The sequence below is a fragment of the Camelus bactrianus genome, chromosome 1, assembly GCF_048773025.1.
Source record: "Camelus bactrianus isolate YW-2024 breed Bactrian camel chromosome 1, ASM4877302v1, whole genome shotgun sequence".
NCBI lineage: Eukaryota > Metazoa > Chordata > Mammalia > Artiodactyla > Camelidae > Camelus > Camelus bactrianus.
The window spans coordinates 84,373,278-84,399,432 of record NC_133539.1 but is presented as its reverse complement, the minus strand read 5'-3'; the positions used below and the strand labels follow the sequence as shown (position 1 = coordinate 84,399,432).

At 39.5% G+C, this 26,155-nt stretch overlaps 1 protein-coding gene across 4 annotated transcripts in view; it reads right to left on the bottom strand.

Moving 5' to 3' along the window:
* The window catches only part of WDR49 (WD repeat domain 49), a 129,775-nt gene that overhangs the window by 12,588 nt on the left and 91,032 nt on the right, over positions 1-26,155 (bottom strand). For all 4 annotated transcript variants that reach the window (XR_012508629.1, XM_010952074.3, XM_045514559.2 and 1 more), the window contains 3 exons: positions 23,604-23,782; positions 15,772-15,881; positions 13,733-13,879 (listed from right to left, as the gene is read on the bottom strand). Coding sequence is in view for 3 of the 4 variants with exons in the window: in XM_010952074.3 (XP_010950376.3) it covers positions 13,733-13,879; positions 15,772-15,881; positions 23,604-23,782 (436 nt within the window). In the remaining variant the exon portion in view is untranslated. The remainder of the gene's footprint in view (positions 1-13,732; positions 13,880-15,771; positions 15,882-23,603; positions 23,783-26,155) is intronic.

The following is a 26,155-nucleotide window of genomic DNA, read 5'->3' as shown; positions in this document are numbered from 1 at the left end:
ACTTCTGAAATAAACTCTAGCTGTTTTGCTGAAATTTGTCTCTCAAATAGCTGAGGAATTTTCATTGTAATTGACTGGGTTGCAGGACAATTAACTCAATAACTAACCAATAGGGCTTTGTAAGATCTTGAGAAGGACAATCTTACTGGGATAATTTATTTTTTGAGTTAAAAAACAAGTGATAAAAAAATGCATATACAAGAGTGGATCCCTATTTCCTGGACCTGCAGCTTACAATTTGGGGAGCTTTCTTTAAGAACATGAATATAAAATTGTACATAAGAAATTATTCATAAAGTGGCTATTTAGAAGGAGAAGACATATCTCAGCAAATTACTAGAGGTTGGTAGAGGTGAGTCTGCTTCTTCTCAGATGTCTTTTAGAAAAGGCACCTGAAATGCTTACCTGGAAATGATTCCTGCTTATCACCTGGCTTCCTCTCCTCACCTAGAACACCCTAAAACTCCCAGCAACTCCTAATACTCACAAGGGTCTTTGGAGCTAAGGCTTATAAAATTTAACCTACATTAATTCTCCTTTATGTGGCAAAAAAGATGTCAATAGCTTAATATCTTCTAAATGAATAACGGTAATTAATTCCTCTTACTATTCAGAGTAACAACATCCATGGGTTAATGGAATACTTATTTTCATATGATATGAGTGAGTCTGCAATGGATTGTGATACATGTAAGAAACCATTTATTGAAACTGTTTAAGATTATAAAAGAATGTCTTTAACCTTGCTATGATGACTTGTTTTCTCAATGCAGTAAATTGGCAAGGCTCTTTCGAGTCCCCCATTATTCAATCAAACGCTAATCTAGGTGTTGCTCTGAAGAAGTTTTGCAGCTGTAATTAAAATCCCTAATCAATGGACTCCAAGTAGGGGAGATTATCTTGGATAATTTGGGTGAGCCAGACTTAATCAGTTGGAAGGCCTTAAAAGCAGGACTGAGGCTTCCTAAGAGAGAAAAGAAATTCCAGCCCTGGACAAAGGTTTCTGCTTGTGCCCATAGTGTTCTGTTCTCTTCCTTTCTTAGCTGCCTGGGGACAACCCTAGCCTCTGTCCAGTCAGCCCATGATCTTCCTTCCTGACTCAGCCCTACTCATTTTGGACCTGCTCAGCCAGCCCTCACAATCCCATAAGGCAATTCCTTGTTATACATTTCAATATATGATCCTGTTGGTTTCCCTGAACCCTGGCTAACAGACTTGCCATAAAGTGCAGTTTACCACAGAGCGATTGTGAAGGGTGAAGCGTTCTTACTGAGACAGATAGACCAGTGTGTTGAGATTCCTGTGGTTTGTGACCAGAGTCTATGGGAGATTCCTTATAAAGGAAATTTGTTTATTCAAATACACAGCTTATCTTAAAGCACCTTCAAGTTCCCACACGGGTGTTATGTGGGATCTCAAGCCTCAAACTTCTTGCCTTATGGGCCCAACAACTTAACTTAAAATAGTGGAGAGTCATTTGCTTAAAAGAGTTAGTGACAATAAACATATATGGATACATTGGGTCACATCTCTTCTTTGAACTTTCTAAAGGCTTCCTTCACACTTAAACCTAAATTTTTTTCCGAGGCTACAGGGCCCCAGATGACCTGATCCCTGACCCTCTCCAATCTCACCTTGTACCACTACAAGCAGCTCTCTCAGTTTGCTCCAGCAACACTGACCTTCTTGCTGTCCCTGGAATATATCAACCTTGTTCCCACCACAGTAGCATTACATGTCTGTTTCCTGTCCTTGGAATATTCTGTCCCTAGTTGTAACTGCTTCCTCTAACCTTTCATGATTCAGCTCAACAATCAGAGAGACCTTCACTGACGCTCCCCTGAGTCACCCTCCCATTACATTATCTTGCTTTATTTTCTTCTTACCCCTTAACAACATCACTATCCAAACTTACTCTCTTATATTTAGTTACTTACTTATTGTCCATTTTGTCCTTAAATGACAAATTCAACAAGAGCAAAGACTTTGTCTGCCTTTATAACCTTAAATGCCCTTAGCACCCAGCATTGTGTCTGGTACATGGAAAACGTTCAAAAAATGTATTTGTTGAATAAATGAACAAATGAATGAAGATACCTCGAGGCATGCAAAGGGGTGAGCTCATGCCCCACACCTTGGAACTCCTGCATTTCAGAGACCTGAGGGCTCTACATACTAACAGAAGGGTGCTCCTCCATGTCCTATATCTGTATATCCATCCACTTACCACCACTTCTGCTCTAAAAATTAACATTAAGTGTTATTGGTAACCATTTACATTCTTGATCTCCTACTTGGGAAAATACAGCATTATACATTTATCACTTCATTTGCTAGTCGGCTGCGCAACAAGGTTTATTATAATGATAACCGAAAGGTGTTTTAAAAGCAATGAAAATGAAAGATGTGGTGGTCATGAAGCTATTCAAACATTTTCACTAAAATAAAATGATTCAGTGATTTTAATAAAGCAAAGTTAATCTTTTGTCATCAGAGCCTTCCCCTGTGCCCCTTGATTGGCAACTAGCTATATATCAGAAAACAACAGTGGCAAACCTCACAAGGCACCCTGGCAAGAAGGGACTTAGTGGCTACGTAAATTTAGCGCTGCAATGACCAGCTGCTGTTAGCCTATGAATATACAGTGCTCTGAAAACTTTCTCTTTAATTCACATCCTCTGTCCTATTCCAAGTCCTCTAGATAGTGCTTTTCAAACCTCGAAGTTCACAAGAATCACCTAGAAGTCTTGTTAAAATGCAGATTCTGATGCAATAGATTAGAGTTGAGACCTTGATGCCCACACCATAATCCACTGCCCACACTTTAATATCAAGGTTCTGATTCCTAACTCTAGAACCCAGATCGGTATGGCCAAGCTGTCATTTAATTTCTTCCACCATTGAGTAACAATCAAGTAACAAAGCAACAGGTTGTTGGCAGAGTAGTGAGAATTGATCAAAACACTTTAACAGTCTTCATATGACACTTAAACGACTGGTTTGGGATCTTGTTCAACCTTTTTTTTTTAAGACTTTTTTTAGAGCAGTTTTAGGTTTACAACAAAATTGAAAAGAAGGTACAAAGATTGCTCGTATATTCTCTGCACACACACATGCAAACTTACCCATTATCAACATCATTCATCAGAGTGGAATGAATCTACTCACCCATAGGACATAGTTTACCTAAGGGTTCACTCTCGGTGTTGTGCATTTTATGGACATTTAAAGGACAATGAAAAACGTCCTTCATTAATATCATACAGAGTATTTTCACTGCCCTAAAAAAAATCCTCTGTGTTTCTTCTATTCACATATTCTCCTGCTTCCCTGGCAGCCACTGATATTTTTACAGTCTCCATGGGTTTGCCTTTTCCAGAATGTCATATAGTTGGAATCACAGCATATATCTTTTCAGATTAGTTTTTTTCACTTAGTAATGTTCATTTAAGATTCCTCCATATGTTTTCATGGCTTGATATCTCTTTTTTTTTTAGTGGTAAATATTATTCCATTGTCTGGATGTACCACAGATTATTTATCCATCACCTACTGAAAGACAACTTGGTTGCCTCCAAGTTTTGGTGATTATGAAAAAAGCTGCTATAAAAATCTATGTTCAGGCTTTTGTATGGACATAAGTTTTCAGTTCCTCTGGGTAAATACCATGGAGCATGTTTGCAGGATTGTGTAGTAAAAGTATGTTTAGTTTTGTAAGAGACCAAAGAACTGTCTTCCAAAGTGGCTGTATAATTTTGCATTCCCACCAATATTGCGAGTTTCCGTTGCTCCATATCTTCATCAGCATTTGAACTCATCAAGTGCTCTGGATTTTGGCCATTCTAATGGGTGTGTAACGATATCTCATTGTTTTTTAACTTTGCATTTTTCTGATGACATATGATATGGAGCATCTGTTGAAACTTTTTTTAAAATGTTTTTCATATGCTAATGACTTCTGTTTTGTAGGACTCAAATTTTAGTGGGTCTGGGTGTGACTTTCAAGATGCCATGCTGTGGCGATCATGTAAACAAAGATAGAAAATAACAGGATAATAGGAAGGATCTGTACTTTTCGGCCATCTCTGAGTTTTGTGCTCAATCTGGATCTCTAGTTATCTAAAATTTCCTGGAGTGAATAGCAATCTCTCATTTCTTACTTAAAATGAATATAACTATAAATGCATTCTTCTTGTATTTTTAAATTACTTGTTCAAGTAAGCAGGTTTCTATAATATCTGATTCTTTTTCTTGACTGGTACTAGATTTAAGATTTAAAAATTTTAAATTTAAAGCAAAGCTATACAAGCTAGATGTTACTAAAATCCTGTGTGTGTACTTTGTACCTGTAGTTTAAGAACTGTAGAGGGTAAACCAGCATTGTATCTAGCACATCCTTCTGGTTAGGCAGATTCTGGCTGCATTCACCATTTTTGAGCTATTTTGCCCCTCTCTGTAAATTGCAGGTTTGCAAACTCCATCTCACCTGGTAAGAGTTTTAATTGACTTTCTTTGGAAACACCAGTTTTGAGACTGTTAGCTTGCACAAATTGTGCACTCTTACCAAATTTTCAGTTCTTCCAGTTTTCTTCAGTATCTGACTACAATCCTCCAAACTAACTTTTTTCAGCTCTCATCACACCTGTCTAAAACTGAGAAGTAAAACCTGACAGCCCAAATCTTCAATCCAGACTCTCTGCCTCCTTGCAGCCGTTCTTTGCTCCCAGTACCTCCAGGACTCCAGAACAACTGACTTGCTGCCCCCTCCTGGTATCTGGTTCAACTGGTTTTGCAGGAGCAATGCCAGTAAGAATCCCTGAAAGACACTTCTTGGATACTGTTTTCCTCCACCCGGGAGATTTATAGTCACTTCTGAGTTGTTCAGTGATGAGCAGTATTCATTCATCTTGAATAAAACTGAGGGGACTGACAACGTTGAACTTTACCTAATCCTTGTGTTCCTAGATGGTAGAGGCACATAAGAAATGCCCCCACCCTCCTGTGTTCTGGAAACAGATAACAGCAAAGGACGCCTCTGCTCTCTTTCATTCTGAGATAAGCCCCTCTCCACCCTCCTCGCAATGAAAGAGCAGGAAACTAGCAAAATGGCTTCCCTGATGCTAACGCCGTCTGCCGATTCATTCTGACTTAAAATTCTTGCAACTTGTTTTTCTCTTTTCTCTGACAAACCCCCATCTCTGCTTCAGTTGCTCAACTGCTTTTGTGCTAAACAGCACCCAACCTCTCCATTACACTCTCCACTTCCTGTACATTCTTTACCCAGAGTAGCTTATCCTTTAACCCAGAAGCTGTGCTCCAGGAAGGTGGTCACAGGCTGATAGCCTCAGAAGCATGAACAGACCCCCGGAGTTTCTCCATGACGCCAGGTGGATTCATCAAGATTAAGAAGAACACAGCACCCTGGAAAACACCCTGATTGTTGTCACCTTTCTGTTCCATCTGGTTTTTCTATGGAGCTGCAGGACACCAACCCCAAGATGGACTCAGTCTCTGAGGCACGAGCCTGCTGTGGCTCCCCTTTGCCTGGCAAAGCAATAAAGCTGCTTTTTCTAATTCTCCCAAAACTCTGCCTCCGAGTCTCAATTCGGCCATCAGGGTACAGAGGCTGGTTTCTCAGCAACAACAAGACCAATATTAAAGATTCACTGACCTGGCTCTGTAACAACTCAAGCCCCCTTTCTTTTTTTCTTTTTTCTTTTTTTTTTTAAGAATAGTAAAGGAGTTTATGAAGGCTACGCTGTCATAGACAACAGTGGGCCACACAGACAAGAGGTGCTTGTGTGTGCACCTGGAGCCAGGTGGTGGGGTCTTTTACAAGGTCGGGTCACAAGGTACTCGATCGGCTTGTGCAGGGTCTCTGATTGGTGGTAGGTGAGGTAAGAAGTTTGGGGTCCGTGAAGGGCGGTGATGTTTTTGACTCCGATAAGGTGGGCTGAAACAAGCCAGCCTGGGCTATTGTGACACTAGGCATTACCTGGTGCTAATTGCTAGGGCAAACAAGCCCAGCGAAGAATGTACTTAACATATTGAGGAATCACAGGTAGACATCTGAGAGCCCAGGAATGGGTGTCATTGGACTTTAAAGGACACCAGGAGCCCCTTTCCTTTTTTAAGATGAATATCTTCCTCGTTGCAATAGCTTGAATAAAATCACATCTTGCATTGTCCCATGCATTTTGTCTTTGACAGAATAACATCAACAAAACAATTCATCTGAGGTATCACTAATGCAGCATTTTCTCTACACTGGAAAGTTTAAAGATTTTACAGGTACAATTTGAATGATTTCTGGGGAATTTATTGGCAAAACCTGACCCAGAGCCACTTCTAAGTAGTTTCCAGCTTTTTTTTTTTTTTTAAATAAAGCATATCAAAACGGGGTTTCAAGCTGTTTGAGAACCCATGGGGAACAACTTGGAAGCTAAAGAGAGAGTGTGAAAGGTGTTTCAACTTGAAAGGGAAGGAAAGAAAGTACAAAAGGACATTAGAAACCCAGTAGGTAAGACTAAAAAGTCACCCAGGGGTTATGAAGTGTTTGAAAACTGTCCCAAGTTCCAAAGTGATAGTTTAGAACATCGAGAGTAAGTCTGGCAAAACGCATAACATCATACAATTGCCAAATAAACGTCCGCACACTGAAATTATGGTGATTGCAGGAACATGAGTAAAATGCAGAGCAGAGGCTTAAGGTAGACGCTGTAATGATAGCATGGGGGGTGGAATATTAATAATTAAGACTTTTTAAGTGCTCATTTATAATAACAATGTTTAAATTCAATAGCCTCCTACGAAAAAGGAGATGAACAATTTTAAGTGAAAGTGATAAAAATAGGTAAATATTATAGTGAAACAGCTGGTTTTAGAAATCAACATAAGACTAAGTTGCCTAGGGAAAATAATTTCAACACTATTTGAACAAGGGAGGCTGGACCTTGAAATATTAATAATGTGAACACCTGAATAACACGGACACTTCTCAACCAAGGTCCACCTTTTCCTAGCTATGCAAGAGTAGATAAGTTATTTAAACTCTTTTTTCTATGCCACAGGGACTATGCCAGAGACTCTTTATATGGAAAATAGAGATGCTAATCATTCTTATATCATAGAGCTATTTAGTAGAATAATAATGATAAAATGTCATCAGTAAAGAAAATGTATCAAACTCTTATTAGGGGTCAGGCTCTGCGCTAAGGGCCTCACACGGGTTACTTCACTTAAAGTTCACAGCAACATTATGAGGATGGTAACTAATACGACGGCCATGTTTATTTGGAGAAACTAAGGCACAGAGATTTTAACTGACCTGCTGCTCAAGGTCATATAGCTAGCCAAGTGGTAGAATCTTGATCTGAAGCCAAGTTTATGCATGAAATTTTGCCCTCACAATACCTTTATTGCTTTCAGTCTTCCAAGTTTTATTCCTTCTATAAATGGAAATTCTCCAAAAGACAATCATAACTATTAACATCTTATAACTTAGCAGGAATAATGAGTGTGATTTCAAAGGTTACAGAATAATGTAAAAGACCAGGAGTGGGGAATAAATTATGAATAGCCAAGGAGGACGGTACTATGCCAATTATTAATGCATTGCCCCTCAGCTCCAAACCCACTCTCCACGGCTTGCTGCGTGATAATGGATTGGAGCCCTGTAAATAGTTCTCCTTTGACAGTGGGTATGGTGTTGATGTCTGTCACTAGAGGGCACTAGAGGGACACCAGAGGAGAAATGGATTTCTCTTCCAGGTCAGTGCTCCTCTCACGGGGCTCTGGTAGGGCAGTATCTCCAGCACTAGACACATACAGAACTGCTCCTCCAGGACCAAGTTCCTCCAGTGGCTTCTCTAGCTCCAAACTCCTGTGACGCAAGTATGACGTCTCTAGAGCCCAGAGCCAGCAGCCTCCCTTGTCACCCTCTCAGGTGGCTTTGCAGCAGAGTGCCACCTGTCTGGCACCATCCAGTGAATGATTGCCCATAACATCCCAAGAGGGAAGCAAAGGGCCACCAGTGTGACTCCTCCCTGTGAACAGCCTCCCCGGCACTCCCTTGACGGCTCTGCAGTGAGCTCTGACATGCAGCACCTCCCTGCGGATGGCTCCCCCGACACCCCTGGGAGCAGACTCCCACAAGTTCCACTGCGGCGGCTCTCCACCTGCCGTCCAGTGAGACCTGGAGAAGCCCTCTCCCACACTGCTGGGTCTCAGCCCGGCTTGGGTGGGCATCTTCCCTGGTCTACCTCGGGCCTGGGAGTGGTGGCTGCTCTTTAGATGTGCTATCCCTGTGTTCTTTAGAATTCTCCTTACTTCTTACGAGCCAGTTTTCACTAGATGCCTATATTATACCTAAAACCAGAAGCAAAAATGAACTTAAAATTAATTCTAAAACATGCCTTGACGGCAGTTATAGTTCACTGCAGTTGCTCTTCAGTTACTGTGCTTTGTCCTTCCCCTTCCTGCTACAGTCAGTTTCTTGGAAAAGTGTTAGCTTTTCTTGCTAGATGTTCCACAGGTACCTCCATCTCAACATATTCTGAAAACTAACTCTAAACCGTCTTCTCCCCCTATATTTCTTCTCTCAATATTCGCCTCTTTTTTGACACAGTTATCCAGGTTACAAACCTGACAGTCATTCATGTCTTAACAACTCATCAGGGCACATAATCCTTTAAATTCTCTCTGTAATACTTCTAAAAGTAGTTACTTCCTTTCTATTCTAGGGTCTCCTTATCTTCAAAATAATAATAGATACCACTTAATGAATGCTTAGTATGTGCTAGTCATTGCGCTAAAATTAACCCACACAACTCCAAGAAGCAGGTGTCATTAACCCCATTTTACAAATGACAAAACCAAGACTTCGTAGCTTATGTAATTTATCCAGATATAAACAACTAGTAGAAGGCAAAGTGAGAATTCAAAAGCAGGTAGCTGATGGCATACAACAAGTTCCCACTATGATAATACAAACACTGCCTTCAGTCTAGCCCCATGATAAGGCATCCACTACACAGTTTGCAGGAAGCTTTCTAAGATGCAACTCTGATCATGCTACCTTCCCATTTAAACATTTCAATGGATATTTTGTTTCTGGATGGAATTTAGTAAGTAGTGGCAGGTCACCCTTTTCATTGTACCAGATAGAGAAAAAAAAGGTAAGTTAGAGAGCTGATATTTTAATAAAGCTATCAGAGGGCTGTGAAAACAAAGATTATCAAATTAAAATCCATGAGATAGGAGAACTCTTCTCAGACAAGATGAGATTGCTAAATCTTTTCTTCCCTCTGGGAATTAATCAAGTCTGGGCATTGCTAAGAAACAGGCTTCCTAAAGACAGAGAGGCTTTTCTAAGGGGAAGTACAATCAGAAGAGCTTTTGAGGATTAGGTGGGTTGCTGTGATGTACTGGAATCTAGAGAAATTTTGTAACTATGGCCAGTGTTCCCCACAGGACATATTCTGAGTGCTGGGGTGGTGTGGGAGACTGTGGATTGGACTGGAAAGGCAGATTAATGTTTCCTGCAGTCTTGTGGTACTCAGGAGACCATATCTCACTAAAGGGAGCGGCCTAACACAAACATTTGAAATAAAAAGTAAATGAAGTCTAACTGAAGTGGTAATCCAGCACTGACCCAGCTCAAATCCTAATTGGATTAACATAATCTACCCTTCATGCTCTCTGTCCAGCTGAGAAAGGGTGGACTATCTCTGGAAGAAAGTAACATTAACTTCATTATCTATAGATCTTATATACATCATTTCTGTCATACAATAAAGATTGTACAGAAATTACAGGACTTGCAAAGAAGAAGGAAAATGTGAACACTAATCGAGAGGAAAAAATAGACATTAGAAGTAGATCCAAAGATCACCCAGATATTGATGTCAGCAGATCAGGACTGTTAAATTATTATTTAAAATATGTTAAAGCAAACAGAAAATTTGGACAAAATGGCTGAAAACCTAAGTAATTTCAACTGAGAATTAGGATATACATAAACCAGACTGAAATGGCATTTGAAAACTGAAAAAAATATAAGAAACCTGAAACTGGAAACTGATAACAGAGGTTTAAAAGAGACTGGCAAAAGGTAGGATTAGTGAATCTAAGACAAGTCAACATAAAATACCCAAAATGAAGCCTGGAGAGGAAAATAAGACGGAAAGGTGAGAGGAACATAGAAAACGTTTGTGATATGATGAAAGTCTACCATACATGTAACTGCAATACCAGAAGGGCTGGAGAGTGGTAACTGGAAGGAAACAGTATTTGAAAATAGCTGAGTATTTTCCAAAACTGAAGAAAGATGCACTCAAGAATTCCTGTCAATCCTGGGCGGTATAAATACAGAGAAAAGTGCACTTATACCCATCACAATGGTAAAACTGCTAAAAACCATGATAAAGAAAAAACAAATCTTTAAAGAAGTCAGGAAAAAAAAAGATATATTCAAAGAAACAACAATAATATTAAGAGTGGAATTTTAAACAGGAACTATGGGAGCAAGGAAGCAATGGGATGTTATCTTTAAAGAGTCGGAAAAAAAGAGAAAAAACTTCTATCCAGAGATTTAAACCTAGTGAAAATGTGCTTCCAAAAAGATTTAAACCTAGTGAAAATGTGCTTCCAAAATCAAAATGAAATAAGTGCTTTTTTCAGACACATGAAAGCTGGGAAAATTACTCACCAGCAGACCCACAATACAAGAAAGACAGCAGGAAGTTCTTTTGAATGAAGGAAAATAATCTCAGACGGAAGCCTAGCACCCCAGGAAGAAATAAAAGACACAGGAAAGAGTGTTATCAACTCTAGAGCGATCACTAAAAGGATAACACAAAGAGATCTATAAAAACAAAAGAGTTCACAGAAGAGATAAAATGGGATCATTCAGAATACTTGACTAAAACATTCCAACGGCTCCTCATCGCTGGTAAAATAAACACCGAAGTCCTTAGCATAGTCCACTAGGTGCGCCATGGTTGGCCCCCCCATTTACCTGTCTAGTCTCAATTCTCATCATGTCCCTCCTAGAACCCAGCCATTTGGAACTCCACGTGGCTCCTTAGCACACCATCCATCTCACTCCTACCCCCTGACACTTGCATATGCTGCTGCTTTGCCAGAAGTACCATCCCCCTTTTTCTTTTCCAGGCTACTATCAATTTAACTTTTAATATCTAGTTCAGGCATAAGCTGGTTTCTCTGAAAAATCATCTATGAATCTCCATGTGGTCCCACAGTATCCAGTGCTTATCTCTATCACAGCCTTTGTTGTAAAGCATAATTATTTGTTTCCTTATCCATTTCCCCAACTAGTCTTCAAGAGCTTTGATGGCTGTGTCTCTACATGCCAGCTCGGTGCCTCCAGCATCCAGCCCAAGGGCTACATAAAGAAAGTACTCCATTTTCACCAGGAAGGCTGAATACATGCAGGAGCAAACATGATTTCAGTATCAGCGAGTTGAAGACTCTGTTATCATGCAGAGTATGTTACAGTCCTCTTCCGTCCTCCAGACCTTTATTTCCAAATATCATATCAGTACCTCAATCTCAATACATTCCAAACTCAACTCTGCTCATCTGTGTCAAACTCAGTTAACGTGTCACCATCTGAAGTCTCTCACTGAAGCCAACTTGGAACCATCTGGACTTCTGCCCTATTCACCCCCAATGTGTCTTTCCTTACATTTCCCTGACTGTGACTTCCTCTTCTCCTCCCTCCCCCTTTGACCTCCACTCATTCTAAGTCCCAGCTCAGATGTGACCTCCACTCGGAATTCCTTCCAGAGCCCCAGCCAAAGTCCACCTGCCGTCCTCCTCGGTGGTTCCACAGACGCTCATCTGAGTCACACATTCTGTTGTCCTCTGTAGTTTACATCTGTCTCTCCCTCAAGTTGATGAAACTTTTTTTTTTAAAAGGAACGATTTTTACTTGCAGAGAAGGTAGGTGAGTGGAAATATTTAGAAGGGAGCAAAGGAAGAAAAACGGAAGAAAGAACTTGAAAAGCAAAAGAGAGAAAACATATTTTTCAAAGGAGAAAAAAGAAATCTCTTTGAAAACGTATTAGAGTCTTTTTAGTGTTTCCCCATATTTACCATCAGCCATTCACCCCCACCTCCTCCGACACACGTCCTCTCTGCCCATGAGGAGAATTTCTCTGCAGATGAAGGCGAATTCTGCTGCAGAACGTACAAGGCTCCTCACAAAAGCAGGAGCTCCCAGGGCTGGAGAGAGGCATTTGCCGCCCTCACCCTTGGCCTCTGCCACTTCCTGCCTCTCCAGCTTCTGGGTACCCCGCTCGTCTGTCTCTCCTGCCTCAATTCTGACTCCTTGCTCCATCTTGGTCTCTTCCTGTGTGTATGTTCTATGTCTAGACTATCTTCACACTCCGTTCTGACTCTCTGGATCTTTTCTTCCTGTCTGTTCCCCCAGATTCTCTTCCGTCTGTGACTCAGCAGGACAAGTCCTCCCCATATTTATTCCTGAAGGATGAATCATCCTGGGGAAAAAGCAATAGGCTGACAGACTGAAAGCCCCGTCAGATGCACTAAGGGTTATTTAGAGCCCTAACATTTATGGATTCATGTTTTTAAGAGAAATGAGCGGAAACCACAGATGACCCTCCTGAGAGCAAATAAATGATGATAAATTTAGAAAAAAGAAACTGAGAAGAAGCAGAGGAAGCTGGTAATGATTAGACTGGAAACTATGGCGGTGAGGAATGACAGCTGTATCTTGCTTACAAGTGGATTTTTTTTAATGTTGGCCAGCTGTTGCCCCTTTCTACAGGGAACCAAGCAGAGACAAGAGGTTTAAACCCCCTCAAGGGTAGACATAAAGGAACACCTCCCTCCTACAAGGGTTATTATTTCTCAGGGATGAAGCTGAACCTCTACCTCGGAGGATTTGAAAAAGTTTAGAAACCACAGATCTCTGATGGTTCCAGTGCAGATCTGATCTTTTGACTGTTAACAGTTGAAAGCTTCTCTTTTCATTAATTATTTTAAGTGAGTTCCCTGCGGTGTCCATATGCTCTCTGAGTGCCTTGCTGAGTAGCAGGTTGTGCTGTCTACACTCCCGCTGGGCCCCTCTCGCAGGGTAGGATTTTTGTAGATAATATTCTTCAAGTTCTCCGAAATTCGGAAGTCAATAACAGTCCGAAAATTTGAGAATTCTTTTGCATATCTTGTTTCCAAATCTGCGGCGATCATTCACTTCTATTTTCTAAGTTAAGCTTTCTTGTCTTCTCATCATATTAGCCTAGCACTGCAGCTGGAAGTCTCTAAGACAATACGCTTTAAGTATGAGCTATTTATAATACTGCACGTGAAAAGAACAAAAGCAGATCGTCGGGGACTCTGCTCTGAAGCAGTCTTTACGATGTCTCATTCTCTGGTATCAGCTTTAAAAATGGATTATCTGGGGGGAGGGGTTTTCATTCATGGTAAACTCAGAATATATATTAAGGGCATTCGGACGTCAGAAAAGTGAGAAAATTAAAATATCCCTTTGACGTATTTCAGCCTGTTGGCTGTCCTTTCTGAGAGCCCAGATCGGCAGCTGAGCTGTAAATCTGAGCCAAACCACACTGCACTTCACTGCAACCTACACGGCAACACGTGTCACTTGCACGCTTTTCTGCTTTGTTTCTGTAATGGGTCGAGTGTCACGGGGAGAGAGGATGGAAGTGTATGACGGCGGAGGACTTACTTTCACAAAGTGATGGAACCTCTGGAATTTGGGGACGGTCCTCCTCTGGCTCTTCCCTAAAGTACGTCTCAGGGTCCAGAAGAAAAGCCGGTTTATGCACTGGAGGCAGCTCTTCCAAGGTTCCGATGCTCAACGACCTAAAAGCGCCTGCACAACAGCAGGTTTTAGGGGAGGATGGGGAAAAAGTACAATATCATTAGTTCCTCAGAAGGAGCTAGCACATTTCCCAGCTAACTTTTTTCAATTTACCCTTCCTGTTACTCAGCTGGTACAGCTGCTGTGATCAGTAAACCCAAGAAACACAGCTGCTCAAGATAAATTCATGGTTCTTTTATTCAAAGTCACCAAAAGAAACTCAAGGCTCCCCATTCATTTATTTTTCATTTTGTGTTCTTGTGCGATTTTCCCTTAGGAATGAGTATTCTGCAGTTTTGGAAAAGCTCCAGTTTCTCTTTTATCTACAAGAAAACTGTATGCTTTGTGAGATGGAATCTATTTTTTTTAGCATTTAGTTTAACAGCATTATCTTAAAAGTTTGAATTTGCAGGTACATTTTCGTTTTGCTAAAATGTACACCAGAGCTGTATTATTATATCTCTGATATACACAAGGAGATAACGGGAAGGAAACCTCTTTTAATTATGCCCTCTCAAGCAAAGCCCTGGACAAAGTGAAAAGGTTTTGTTTTTGCTTCACGGGATAAATGGATAATGGACTAGAATTCTACAAGAACTTAAGTCAAGATGTGATTTTACATTTGCTTGATTGTTAGCTCCGTGAAGGGAAAAACTGTCTGTGCTTTTGTCATCGTGATGGCTCAGTACCTAGGAAAAGTAGACTAATACGTAATCAGCACCTGCTCAGAGACAAGTCGTGTGCTGTGTCAGTGGTTCTCAAACTACCAGGCATCAGACTCACCCGCAGGGCTTGTTAAAGCATAAACCACTTGTACCACTCCCAATTCTGATTTAGTCCAGTGGGGATGGGGCCTCAGAATATGCCTAAGTTCCCAGTGATACTGCTTCTGCTAGGTCAGGCCACACACTGTGAGAACCAATGTGTTATGTCAAACCAAAGGAGAAATCTTCACAGCCTGTAAAGTACCATTATGCCCTTCAGACAGATGAAGAAATCGAGGCTCAGGATGCTTTAGTGACTTGCTTGAATTTACATAAATGGTAAATGGCAGCCCTTGGACATCAACTCAAGTGTGTTTCACTCCAAAAGTTACACTCCAAGGTATAACAACAACAATAACAACATCAATAATAATAATAACATTAATAATAAAACTGTACTGAGTTTCTATAATATGCCAAGCACTAATACTTTACATATATTATCTCATATAATCTTGATAAAACCCCTATGGAGTAGATTAGTTCATAAATGTGCATTGAATATTACCAAATAATAATATAAATTTGACAGCAAATTTTCAACAGAAATGAGCATATCTGCTCTATGAAAGTGCAGATCCCCCTCGGGCACAAGTTGAAAAAAGATTTGTAGTGAGTGAAATACTCTTGTTATATCATGGAGCTTCGAGAATGATTCTCATGACTTACTCTTATAAATAATTATAAATAATACACTTCAGTATAATAGCAATTCTTTTGTTTTAATTACTGTTTTTATAATTCTTTTTCTGGTCAGCCAAACTAAACAAATACATTGTTCTGTGTGGCTTTTGGGCCTCTGAGAGCAAAAATAGTTTTAATTTTACTTTTATCTTTTAAACACTTAAGAGGTAGAATTAACATTCTGTACCAACTCTATTTTGGGAAATACAGATGGGTACTTTTCATATGTTTTCTGGCTTAGACCTTACACTTCTGCCACTTGTATGCTGTGAAGCCTCAGACAAGTCACTCAACGTCTCTGAGTCTCACTGTCCTCCTTTGTTAAATGGAGATGACAAGACCTTAGTTTCAGGTTTATTAAGGAATACCAATGTTCCTGGCACATAGTTATTTGTTGTATTCATTCCAATCTATAAAATAATAATATGATAAAATATATCAATAGTGATTACTTACTGAATGATTTTTGCGTAACTTCACCATTGTAAAGATTATGTGATTTTTTCTTATAAATATTTCTTTCCTTATATTTCATACCTAAATTTATGACTTCCGATGGTCTGACACTGAAAGAAAATAATTTATGATGAAACAAAATATCAGTCACGAAGGGTGAACAGATGCTTTCTGGCTATAAATACATACCTTACTTTAACAAAAAACAACTCCATCCTGTAGACCTAAGCAGTGACATTTGTTTACACTAATCCAGTTACATCTTTGAATAAAATGCCTGCTAGCCAGGTGATGGTATAAGAGGGCGAGAGCCAGAGAGGCGGAGAGGATGGTTAAGCAAAGGTCTTGTCCTCATAACTATTGGGAGGTCAAAGAAAAAACTATGTAGAAGAAAATGTCACAGAAGCACACACTGCCCTTGCCCTGAGTGTAAATTATATGGGCTAATCAGTGGTATGTGTCAAAAGCTCTTTTATTCAGTATTATGCCTGGATCTTCACTTATGGTATCCAAAATGCAAAAAAAACCCACAAAATTTTAGTGATTTTGAGGCTTATCATATGACTCTATAAGAAAACATTAGATTAGCTTGAATCCACAGGAAAAGTTATTATCAATAAAAGACAGGGAGTGAAGCCATTGCCTAGCTGTATGTGATTCCAGTCGGAAAACAGGAAATGGTCTCAAATGCATTTAACATTCACTGTCATGAACTTCACCCTTAACAGCTAGACATCATGTTGCCAAAAACTGTTATTATTCTCTTGGAAGCATCAGGCCAGAAAACATGCCTATTTTTCACCAGATCATTGAGGGCCACAGGGCCTGCCTTCGCCCTCCTGCCTTCTTTCCTAGAATCCTTTTACCCTCCTTGGTTACTGCCCTCCCACCCCCAAACTTTTATTTCCAATTTTGCTACATATTGAGTAGCTACAGAACCTTGAGATGTTTCCTACACTCTCAATTTCCTGCTCTATATGAGATTCTTACTGTGGTTTTAAAGGAGATAAGATGGATGAATGCTCAGCGATGTGTCTAATACTATTATTTAATAGTATTCAGTAAATGTTAATTTCCCTCTTTCCTTTTCCTCTGCTCTAGTTGACTGTGTCTCCCAAACGCAATGAGCTTAAAAGTAAAATTTTCATTTTAAAGTAGTTTTAGGTTTACAGAGAAGCAGAAAAGACAAGACAGAGTTCTGCTGTACCCCTCACTTAATTTTCCCTGCTGTTAACATCTTATATTACCACTTGTCGCAATTATAAAAATCAGTATTTGTATTATACTATTGACTAGACTCAATATCTTGTTAAGATTTTCCTAGCTTTTTTCTCCTATTGTCCTTTTTCTATCTCAGGATACCACATTACATTTAGTTTTCTGACCCCTTAGTTTTTCTGGTCTATGACATTTTCTCGGAATTTCCTTGTTTTTGATGACCTTGACAGTTTAAAGGAATACCAGTCAGATTTTTTTGTCGAATCTCCCTCAGTTTGGGTTTGTCTGATGATTTTCTTCTGGTTAGAGAGGGACTATGGGTTGTTAGGAGGAAGACAACAGAGATGAAGCACCGTTCTCATCACATCTTGTCAAGGGCACATGCTGTCAACCTGGCTCAGCACTGCTGATGTAACTTTATCACCTGGCCAAGGTTGTGTTTGCCAAGTTTCTGCACTGTAAAGTATTACTTTTTCCCCTTTATTTCTGCATACTACTCTGGAAGCAAGTTTCCAAGCACAGCCTACACTTAAGGAAGATGAAGAAGAGTTAAGTTCTACCTACGTAACTAGGGGGAGTATCTACATAAGTTATTTGGAATTATAGATTTTTTTAAGGAAATCTCTGCCATCCAAAAGACTGAGGGTAGGTGGCAGTTTTTCCCCAAATCACACTGGAGTAACCTTCCTTACAATATACTATCTCCCATGAATAAGATATATTACTTAGCCACTATCTGAGTTTGAAGACAAGAATGATGGTCTCTTTAGAGAGTCACTTTAAGATAGTAAGAGAATCTGTAACAGTAAGAAGTTGGCAGTGGATGCAGGAATGTAGAGTACAGTCAGTTAGGCCTTGCAGTTACTAGGTTAAGAACACATTTTTTTGAATATATGTATGTATATGCATGACTGGGACATTGTGCTGTACACCAGAAAATGACACATTGTAACTGAGGGTATTTCAATTAAAAAAAAAAAAAGAATAACAATTTTTTCCCCAGAAAAGTATTATTGAAATAAACTGAGATGCAAAAGCTTGAAGGAGGTCTGTAAGTAAGGAGGTCTATTCTTGGACTAGTTAACACCAGACTTTGGTTTTTCCTCAAACACCTTGAACTCTTTCCTGCTTTTAGACCATTTGCTTTCTGGCTCTCTCTTTCAATGGTATTTAAATTTAGTATCTTTTATATAAAACAAAATACTTTGCCTGTCTCCACTCAAGAGTTTAATCCACAAAGGGAAAGAGAAAGGCAGAGAGTAGGAGAGAATTCCCTACAGAGTCACAACAAATTGCGCTGGTTGCCTAGGACATAGAGCTATAACAGATAAAGCCCCAGGACAAAGGGCAGTTCTGTGAACAACTAGACTGTAGAATCCACTTCATACTCAAAGGCCAAACCATTGCTTCCTTTCCATGGACATCTGACTTTTGGGAGAGTGGTTACTATGAAAATGTACAGGGAATTGGAAAGAGGTAAATATTCCTAAGATCCCAAGCCAATATTCCTAATGGACAAAAATGAAGATGCTAAAGAATGTAATCAAGGGCTTAGACAGAGTTTAAAACTTTCTGCCAAAAGGGAGCCTACTATGGGCTCCGGCAGTCTTGGCATCAATTCTGTGGGAAGGAAAGACGCTGACTCTCCCAACTCGCGGTTCTGGATGCAGAAGGGAGGACTGATGTGTGACAAGTCCCCAGGTGCCCTGTCGAGTATGAAAGGAAAGCGAAATTGTCTGTAGTGGTGGCTTCCACATAGCAGGTACTTGACAAAATACTTGATCACTTGACTCAGAGACCAGTAACTTTTCAACATTGTCACACGTTTCCTGTTGGACAGACAGAATAGAGCAGTGGCAAAGTGTCCTGACTCTGGAGCCAAAATGCTGCGTTAGGGCTCCTGGCTCACGTCTTGTTGGTTGTGTAAATCACTGAACTCTTTTCTAACTTGCTTTCCTAGTCATGAAATAGAGATTATAATTGTAGATATCTCCCAGGAATATAGTAAAGATTAAATAGTTAAATACATAAAAACCTTAGAACAGTGCCTGAAATATGGTATCAATAAGCATTGGCTACCATCCCTTTAAGTACAAATAATACAACATTTTTCCCTCAAAGCAGGGAGTCCCAACATCCCCTTCAACCAGTCCTTATTTTATTTTATATTTATATTTATAATATTCCTAATTTATTTTCTCACATTAGATCTACTGGCAGAATAATAAGATAATCCACAGCATATAAATAATATTAAATGTCAGTACCCTTCTAACAATAGTATGGAATTTAAAACATCATTATTTCACATGTCTAAGAAACATTCATTTTGAGAGTGCCTTCTGCCTTATGTAAACTTACTGAGAAATTAATGGAAATTTGTTTCATTTCCCATCGAATTCTTTTATTCTGGTTTATAATAATTAATCCCTTCCCCATAAATATTTTCTAATGATAACCAAAGAAAAATGTGTCAGATAATAGAAGATGGAGTAGGCTTGATCTTTGTTGCCCTAGAATAAGAATGAAGATGGATGAGAGAGTGTTCTACAAATGGATAGATCTGACTTACCATTAGAGCCATTCTATTATAAGGAGCGGTTCAGTAACAGAGAAGGCTACTGGCACGATGGTGAGTGCATCTCAAAGGATTTATTCAAGAAGAGGCTGGGATGGGCTTCTCTTAAGAATGCAGTAAGAATTAGTCTAGTAGACATCAGATACCTATTTCAAGTTCATAACTGAATTACTAAAGATTAGTAAACATGTGAAAAGTGTTTACTCTCATAAATAATTTAAAAATCCAACTTAAATCTACGGTGATCTATCAGAGCAACAGTTTTAAGACAATGACGATATTCAGTGATGGCTCAGAGACAGCCATTTCCATATACTGCTGGGGGTGGAGCCATACCTTGTAGGGACAGCAATTTAGCAAGATGCAAAGGCCTTTAAAACTTTGACTCAGCAACTCCATTTCAAAGAATTCATTCAAGTGAGGAATTCAGTCAGGTACTCTAACACATGTGCATGAAGGTATTCAAAGAAACCTTTTCCCAGTTAAGATTTGTAAACAGTTTAAATATTTGAAAAGTAGAGAATGGCTAAAAAGCTATGTGATAAATTCCTAGGAAGTCATTACGAATGTTGATGTCCATGGGCATTCATTAATTAATAGGGAAATGTACTGACTGTATTTTTTAAGTGATAAAACAGGTTATAAACCATGTACACTATGTCCTCACTTTTATAAGATATACACTTGTTTAGGGGGGAGGGTATAGCTCAGTGGTAGAATGCATGGTGAGCATGCACAGGGTCCTGGGTTCAATCTCCAGTACCTTCATTAAAAAATAAATTTAAAAATTTTTTCCAGATTAGAATAATTTCGTTTGAGTCAAGAAACCAAATACTGCCATAACTTAAGAAAAACACATGTCCACTGTGGTTTTCGTTCTCTTTTCTCTCTCTTCAGTTATTTCTTCTTTTTTTATTTTCTAATGGTAATTCAATTTTCGCAGAACCTATGGAAAGGAAAAAACCTATTTCTCTGCGTCAATTTTTAACTTAGCATTAGGGCCTCCTATTTTCTCTGAAATTCTATATTCATCTTCATCTCCCCAGGACCTAAATTGAAGATAATATTTTACCACCTACCTAGTTGTCACACATAATATAATAAAATACCTGGAGCACTATGGAAACCTGGTATTTATATATAAGCCAAAAGGTAATAAATGCCAAGGTTTTTATCCTGGAAAGAGAATCTTAGGAGTTAAGATGAGAACACAGCTTAAAATCGTTTAATTTTTTCCTTCATTTTTCTTGCTTCTTCCATTTTCTAATGGCTTTTTCTTTTTGCCTCTCCATCTTTCTTACTGTTTCTCCCCTTCCATCTAAACCTCACCCCATCTGCATACACACACCAAATGTGCTTTTCCTCTTTTAGCCTCTCTAAATTCTTTCACATATTTACTTTTCTTTCATATTTTTGCATATGGACAAGAACTGGCACGATTTTCTCCTTGGATTTACTAATCTGATTAGGACTAAGGAACGCTCTGCACAATAATATTTTCTTAGGGAGAAAATGATCTGTAATCTCTTCAGTATTGGATGGAGGCCATGAAGGATATTTTACATCTGACAACTGCATTGCGTTTATATGTTTTCTGCACAGGGTTCCTGGACATGATCCTGGGAAAAGGGAGGGATGTACCTGCCAAGTCAATTCTGAAGATACATTTTTAACCTTTTTCTTTCAATTAGTTCAATAATTCCAAAATGACATTCTGTACTATCTCGTTACTGCAAAGTCTTAGAATTATTTCAATCCAGCCATCTGAACTAGATAAAGGCAGAAATTTGAAAGATCACAGGTATTTGTTGATACCATCCAGGTATTTTTGGAGGTGTTGTCACTTGAAAAGATGAAGTAACAGAGATAACTTTGCTTTTTATTCCTGGAAGCATCTCCCAAGGTCCACGGAAACGTATAATAAAGGTGAAAAGATCACTCTGCTGTATTCTTATTTAATCTGGCAGAGCACAGAGTGCTAGATTTAAGAGAAATCTGTGAATTTAAGAACCTACATATCAGCACTAATTTTCACAATACAAATGAAGTGTCATGGAACAACAGGAAATAAAACAAGATGAGACAGAAGTCGGGGAAGAAGTAAACAGCTCAAATTGACAATTTTTAAATCTAAGGAAAGCCTAATTTAAAAAAAAAAAAATTGTCATAAAGAATGGGAAGTTAGTAACATCGGCTGAAATATTCAAACAGGGATCTGGGACACTTGCAGTCCCTCTTCCAGGAGTGTGGCAGGAAGAGAAACAACGATCAGTCTGTGTTACCCTGGGGTAACTTTATTTCCTGATTGTAAAACTGAGCTGGGTGGCTGGGTGGGGGCATTTGATCGTACACAAAGTCTTTCCATTCTCAGCATTCTGTTCTTGTGCAGGATCGGTCATGCTATATTTCTAAATGGAAAGATCCTTCTTCCTGAAAGAAAACGCCACTTGACATTTCAGCAAGCCATAATTCAACGAAATAGAAGAACAAATACCAAAGGGTAATTTAGTGTAACAGGATGTTAAAAGGGGATTTTTTTTTCTCCTACCCTCCTTGTCAGCAGAGGTCCAAAACTCTAAAAGTGAAATAATTAGTTAATTAAAGGTAAAAAGTATTCCCACATTCCAAAGTGAAGTTCTTGACAGATTCTTTGTTGCAGGCCCACTTGGTCAAGGAGGTGGCTTCAAACTGATATCTTGTGATGCCCAAGCCAACCATCATGCTAGGATATAAGCTGACTAAGGATGCAGAAATTCTGAGAGAGAACTGCATTGGAGAGACTTATAGGTACACATTCAGTCCCACTCCCATGGGAGAGGAGGGAAGATCCCCCTCCGTTCTAGCTTCTGTTCACATAAACCAGGCAAAGAGCTTAACACGTGCCCCCAGGGTAACCATTAGAGGGACACAGTGAACCAGTGACTCATTAATATCTGAAAAAGTCTACAGGCAAACAGCTGTGGCTGAAACTATCCAAGTGAGCAAGAGGAGAAAGGTAACTGTGGAGAAATCGGTGTAGCAAGGATGCATGGGATTCTTAAGTGGCCAAGCAGAAGGTAACCCAAGGGTCGTTGTGGAAGAGGCGAGCCCCGCCAGTATGAGGAGACTGGAACTGAAAAATCCCAGCTATTGGGGCTGAGCCCCAAGAGATTAGCCAGAGAGTGCATTAATTTACAAAGGTGCAACGCTCAGGGCTTTGTATGGGGTCATCAGAGAACCTTCAAACTACCCTCTTAGTGTAAACTATGGACTTCAGTTAATAATAATACCTGTTCATCAATTGTAGCAAATGTACCACACTAATGTGTGACACTATATGTTTGGGGTGGGGTATGCAGGAACACTACTTCCTGTGCAATTTTTCTGTAGACCTGAGAAAAAGCAAAATGTGCACATGGTAATAAAAATGCCAATTTTCAAAGAAAATACAATGAATAAAATCATTTTCTCAAAAAATAATGAAAGGTGAAATTATGAGAGTATGAGTTTGCACGAGTATAGGAAGCAAAAGAAGCAATTAAAACTGCCTGGTATTAGAGATTTAACGGAATATAAGGGTGGTGTGAAGAGAAGTGGCTGAAAACATGAAGGAAAGACTAGGAGTCTTGAAAGGAGAGTGATGTCTAATATTTAAAGTTAAACTCTCTGAACTTCTGTCATGTACACCTCTGGGTACCTTACCAAAACCAGGAGTAAAATCTGATATACATTCTAAGATAGATAGGTAGATAGCTAGCTAGACATATCCATCCATACACACATATATTGTTTTTGAAGAATCTGGTTAATTTCCAAAATTAGGTTGATGATGGAGCAGACACAGAAGACTAGGAGACACGGAATAGAAATCAAACATTCAACAAAGGTAAGAAATCAGAATCAGACAGCACCCTAAGAACATAAGTTCTCCCCCGCCACACACACACCTACCAATGACCAAAATGTTAACAAAATCCTGAGATATTCATGGGACATTCCACGGAGCACACAAGGAAGTCTGAGCCAATCTTACCCTTTACAGGTTAGATGTACTTACTTGTATGTTGAATCTTTGTTTTCCTTATCAAGTAGAGAATGTTCTGATGGGTCTAAACATGATTCCTCCTTAGAAAGTAAAGGAATTTCCTTTATGCTTTTCTCTTGAATCTTATTTTCCATTAAATTAGTATCTCTTTTAGGAAGGGAAAAACAGTTCTCAAGTTGCCAATGCTTTGCCTGAAAAACATACATTTTATAAAATGCATTTTCCTTGAACTTTTATGTGTTTCTATCATATGCTAGACTATTAATTGAAGTCCTTGGGACACACACAAAAAAAAAAATAGAATGAATAAGACACAATTCCTGCCCCCAAGGAGCTTACAGTTTTATAAAGGAGATAAGACATACACGTGTAACTTTAACAAAGTTAGAAAGAGATATGTCATAAGAAACAAACAGAAATCTTCTGAAGAGATAATAATGAACTACAAAAAAAAACACAAAACGACAGTCCCACTTGAAAATCCTGAATAGCAAGATATGTATTTACTGAAAAGGCAAACAAAACTTTTGCTGAAGGAGTGTTAGAATTTTTCATACATGTACATTCTTTGCATCTCCCCTCCTCAAAAAATCTCAAAAGCCAGTCCAGTTATTGAGTACTTTTCCCCAGAAAATATATTGTATGATAGCTGTCACAGATCTTGGCTACAATTTTTAATGGTATCCATCTAGCAAGAGCTCCCCACCGACAATCTGTTTTACGTTTTAAACACAGAAGCGATTTCCTTGTCTTATATCCGTTCCCACTGCACCCACAGGAAAGCACCAGGAAACACTGCCCCTGTGACATGAGGGAGTATCAGGAATCCCCAGGTACCTGACTGGCCTGCAAGCCCACCAACCTTTGTCAGAAGGGTTTGCAAAGTGAAATGCGCCCCAGGGCCAGAAAGATAGTGTCAATGAATGTCAAGTCTCATACAAGATGATCAATAGCAAATGAAAGGCCACCTCCGTGTTCATAGGCAAAAGGGAAGGAAAGGCAGGACTACACTGAATTAGAACCGACTTTACTTAAAGGGAGCCATAGCTACTCTCAGGAAATGCCATACGTTCTTTTCTAGGAGAAGCAAGAAATCTGGTCTTATACAAAATCTCTTCATGATTAAACGTGGGCAACTAAATCAAATTTTAAACACTGAGTGAACAGGCTCAAAGTCACTGGCCATCAAGGCAGTCAGCTGAGGAGGGTCCAGTACACAAACTCTGCTGGGACAGCGGAGCTGAGGCTGAGGCCAGCACTGGAGACAAACACGCATCATCTCATTTCTTTTTATACCACAATCATCTGACAGTCTCCTGGGATAAATGTATCTCCACCCATAAATCATCCCCACTCCTGTGTCTCCAACTCCAGAAATAGACATACCACACCACGTACTTTTTAAAAATCTAACTTGAAAACCAACCTCAGATCAATAGCTGTGTTATAAAGTGATTTCGTTATTTTAAAAAAATTCTTTCATGAAATATATATTGAGTCATAATGCACTGAATTTTGAATACTTTAATCAGACTGAATATGATAGGAAAATGAAGACTTAATGTAGAAAACTAAAATACATTATTGCTTTTCCTTCTGTTTTTATACCTGTTAGACCAGAATTAATTCAACTAAAAGACAAAGGCAACATTCAAAGGGAGGTCAAAAGTCTCCACATTGTACACATCACCTTGGTTCAGGAAAAATTGTTCTGATCCCAGTCATATTTACTAACTCAGTCTCTTCTCTTCTTATCTCTGTATTTCCATCTGCCTCCCATATCTTTCTGTTCTTTCTGAAAGGGTATCCCTTTTCACACTGAGAAAGACATTCACTGTTGCTATTTTCTAATACCTGCTAATTTTCTTTCTTTCCACTTCCCCTCTCTTCCACTCACCTCCCCTCCCCTTGCCTCCTGTGCCCCTGAGGACCAGCAGCAACCATATCCAAGACAGCTTGATAAAAGTGAGTTCTTAAAAAAAAAATCAAAGCGCAAGCAGAAGGAACTAGAAAACCCAGCTGTCCCCTGCTTTGCCAGCCTTTACTTTCTATAACTACCCAGCCCTGGTAGCTCTTTTCCTGTCTTGAGCAGAAGGGAAAAAAAAATTATTTTCACGCAGGCTTTTTGAGGCTGAAGTCCCGCAAAATACAAAAGACTTTACAAAACAACTAAGGAAAAAAAGGATAAAAATGAAGTTTTGCTAGCACATATTTCTTAACTAAAATCAAATTTAGGTGCAGATTGTGTTTGGTGGACATGGTTTACGTGGCACCCACACCTAGAACAGCCCTACTTCTTGCGTCAGCACCCTGTAAGGGACTCACACCACAGACATCACACACTGGATGACACTTTGCTTCTCTGCCTGCTCTAACTCGCACCTTATCTCACCAGAACGCATGTGGCATGGCCATCTAGCTCTGTCGGCACTGTCTGAACTCTCCAACTGCCAGAAGCAGCTTTCCGACTCCTTGCATGTTCAGAACGCAGCATGCCCCAAGCTGTCTCTCTCCCCGCGCCTCCCCACACACCCATCCGAGTTCCCACGCAGACACCCTTTTCC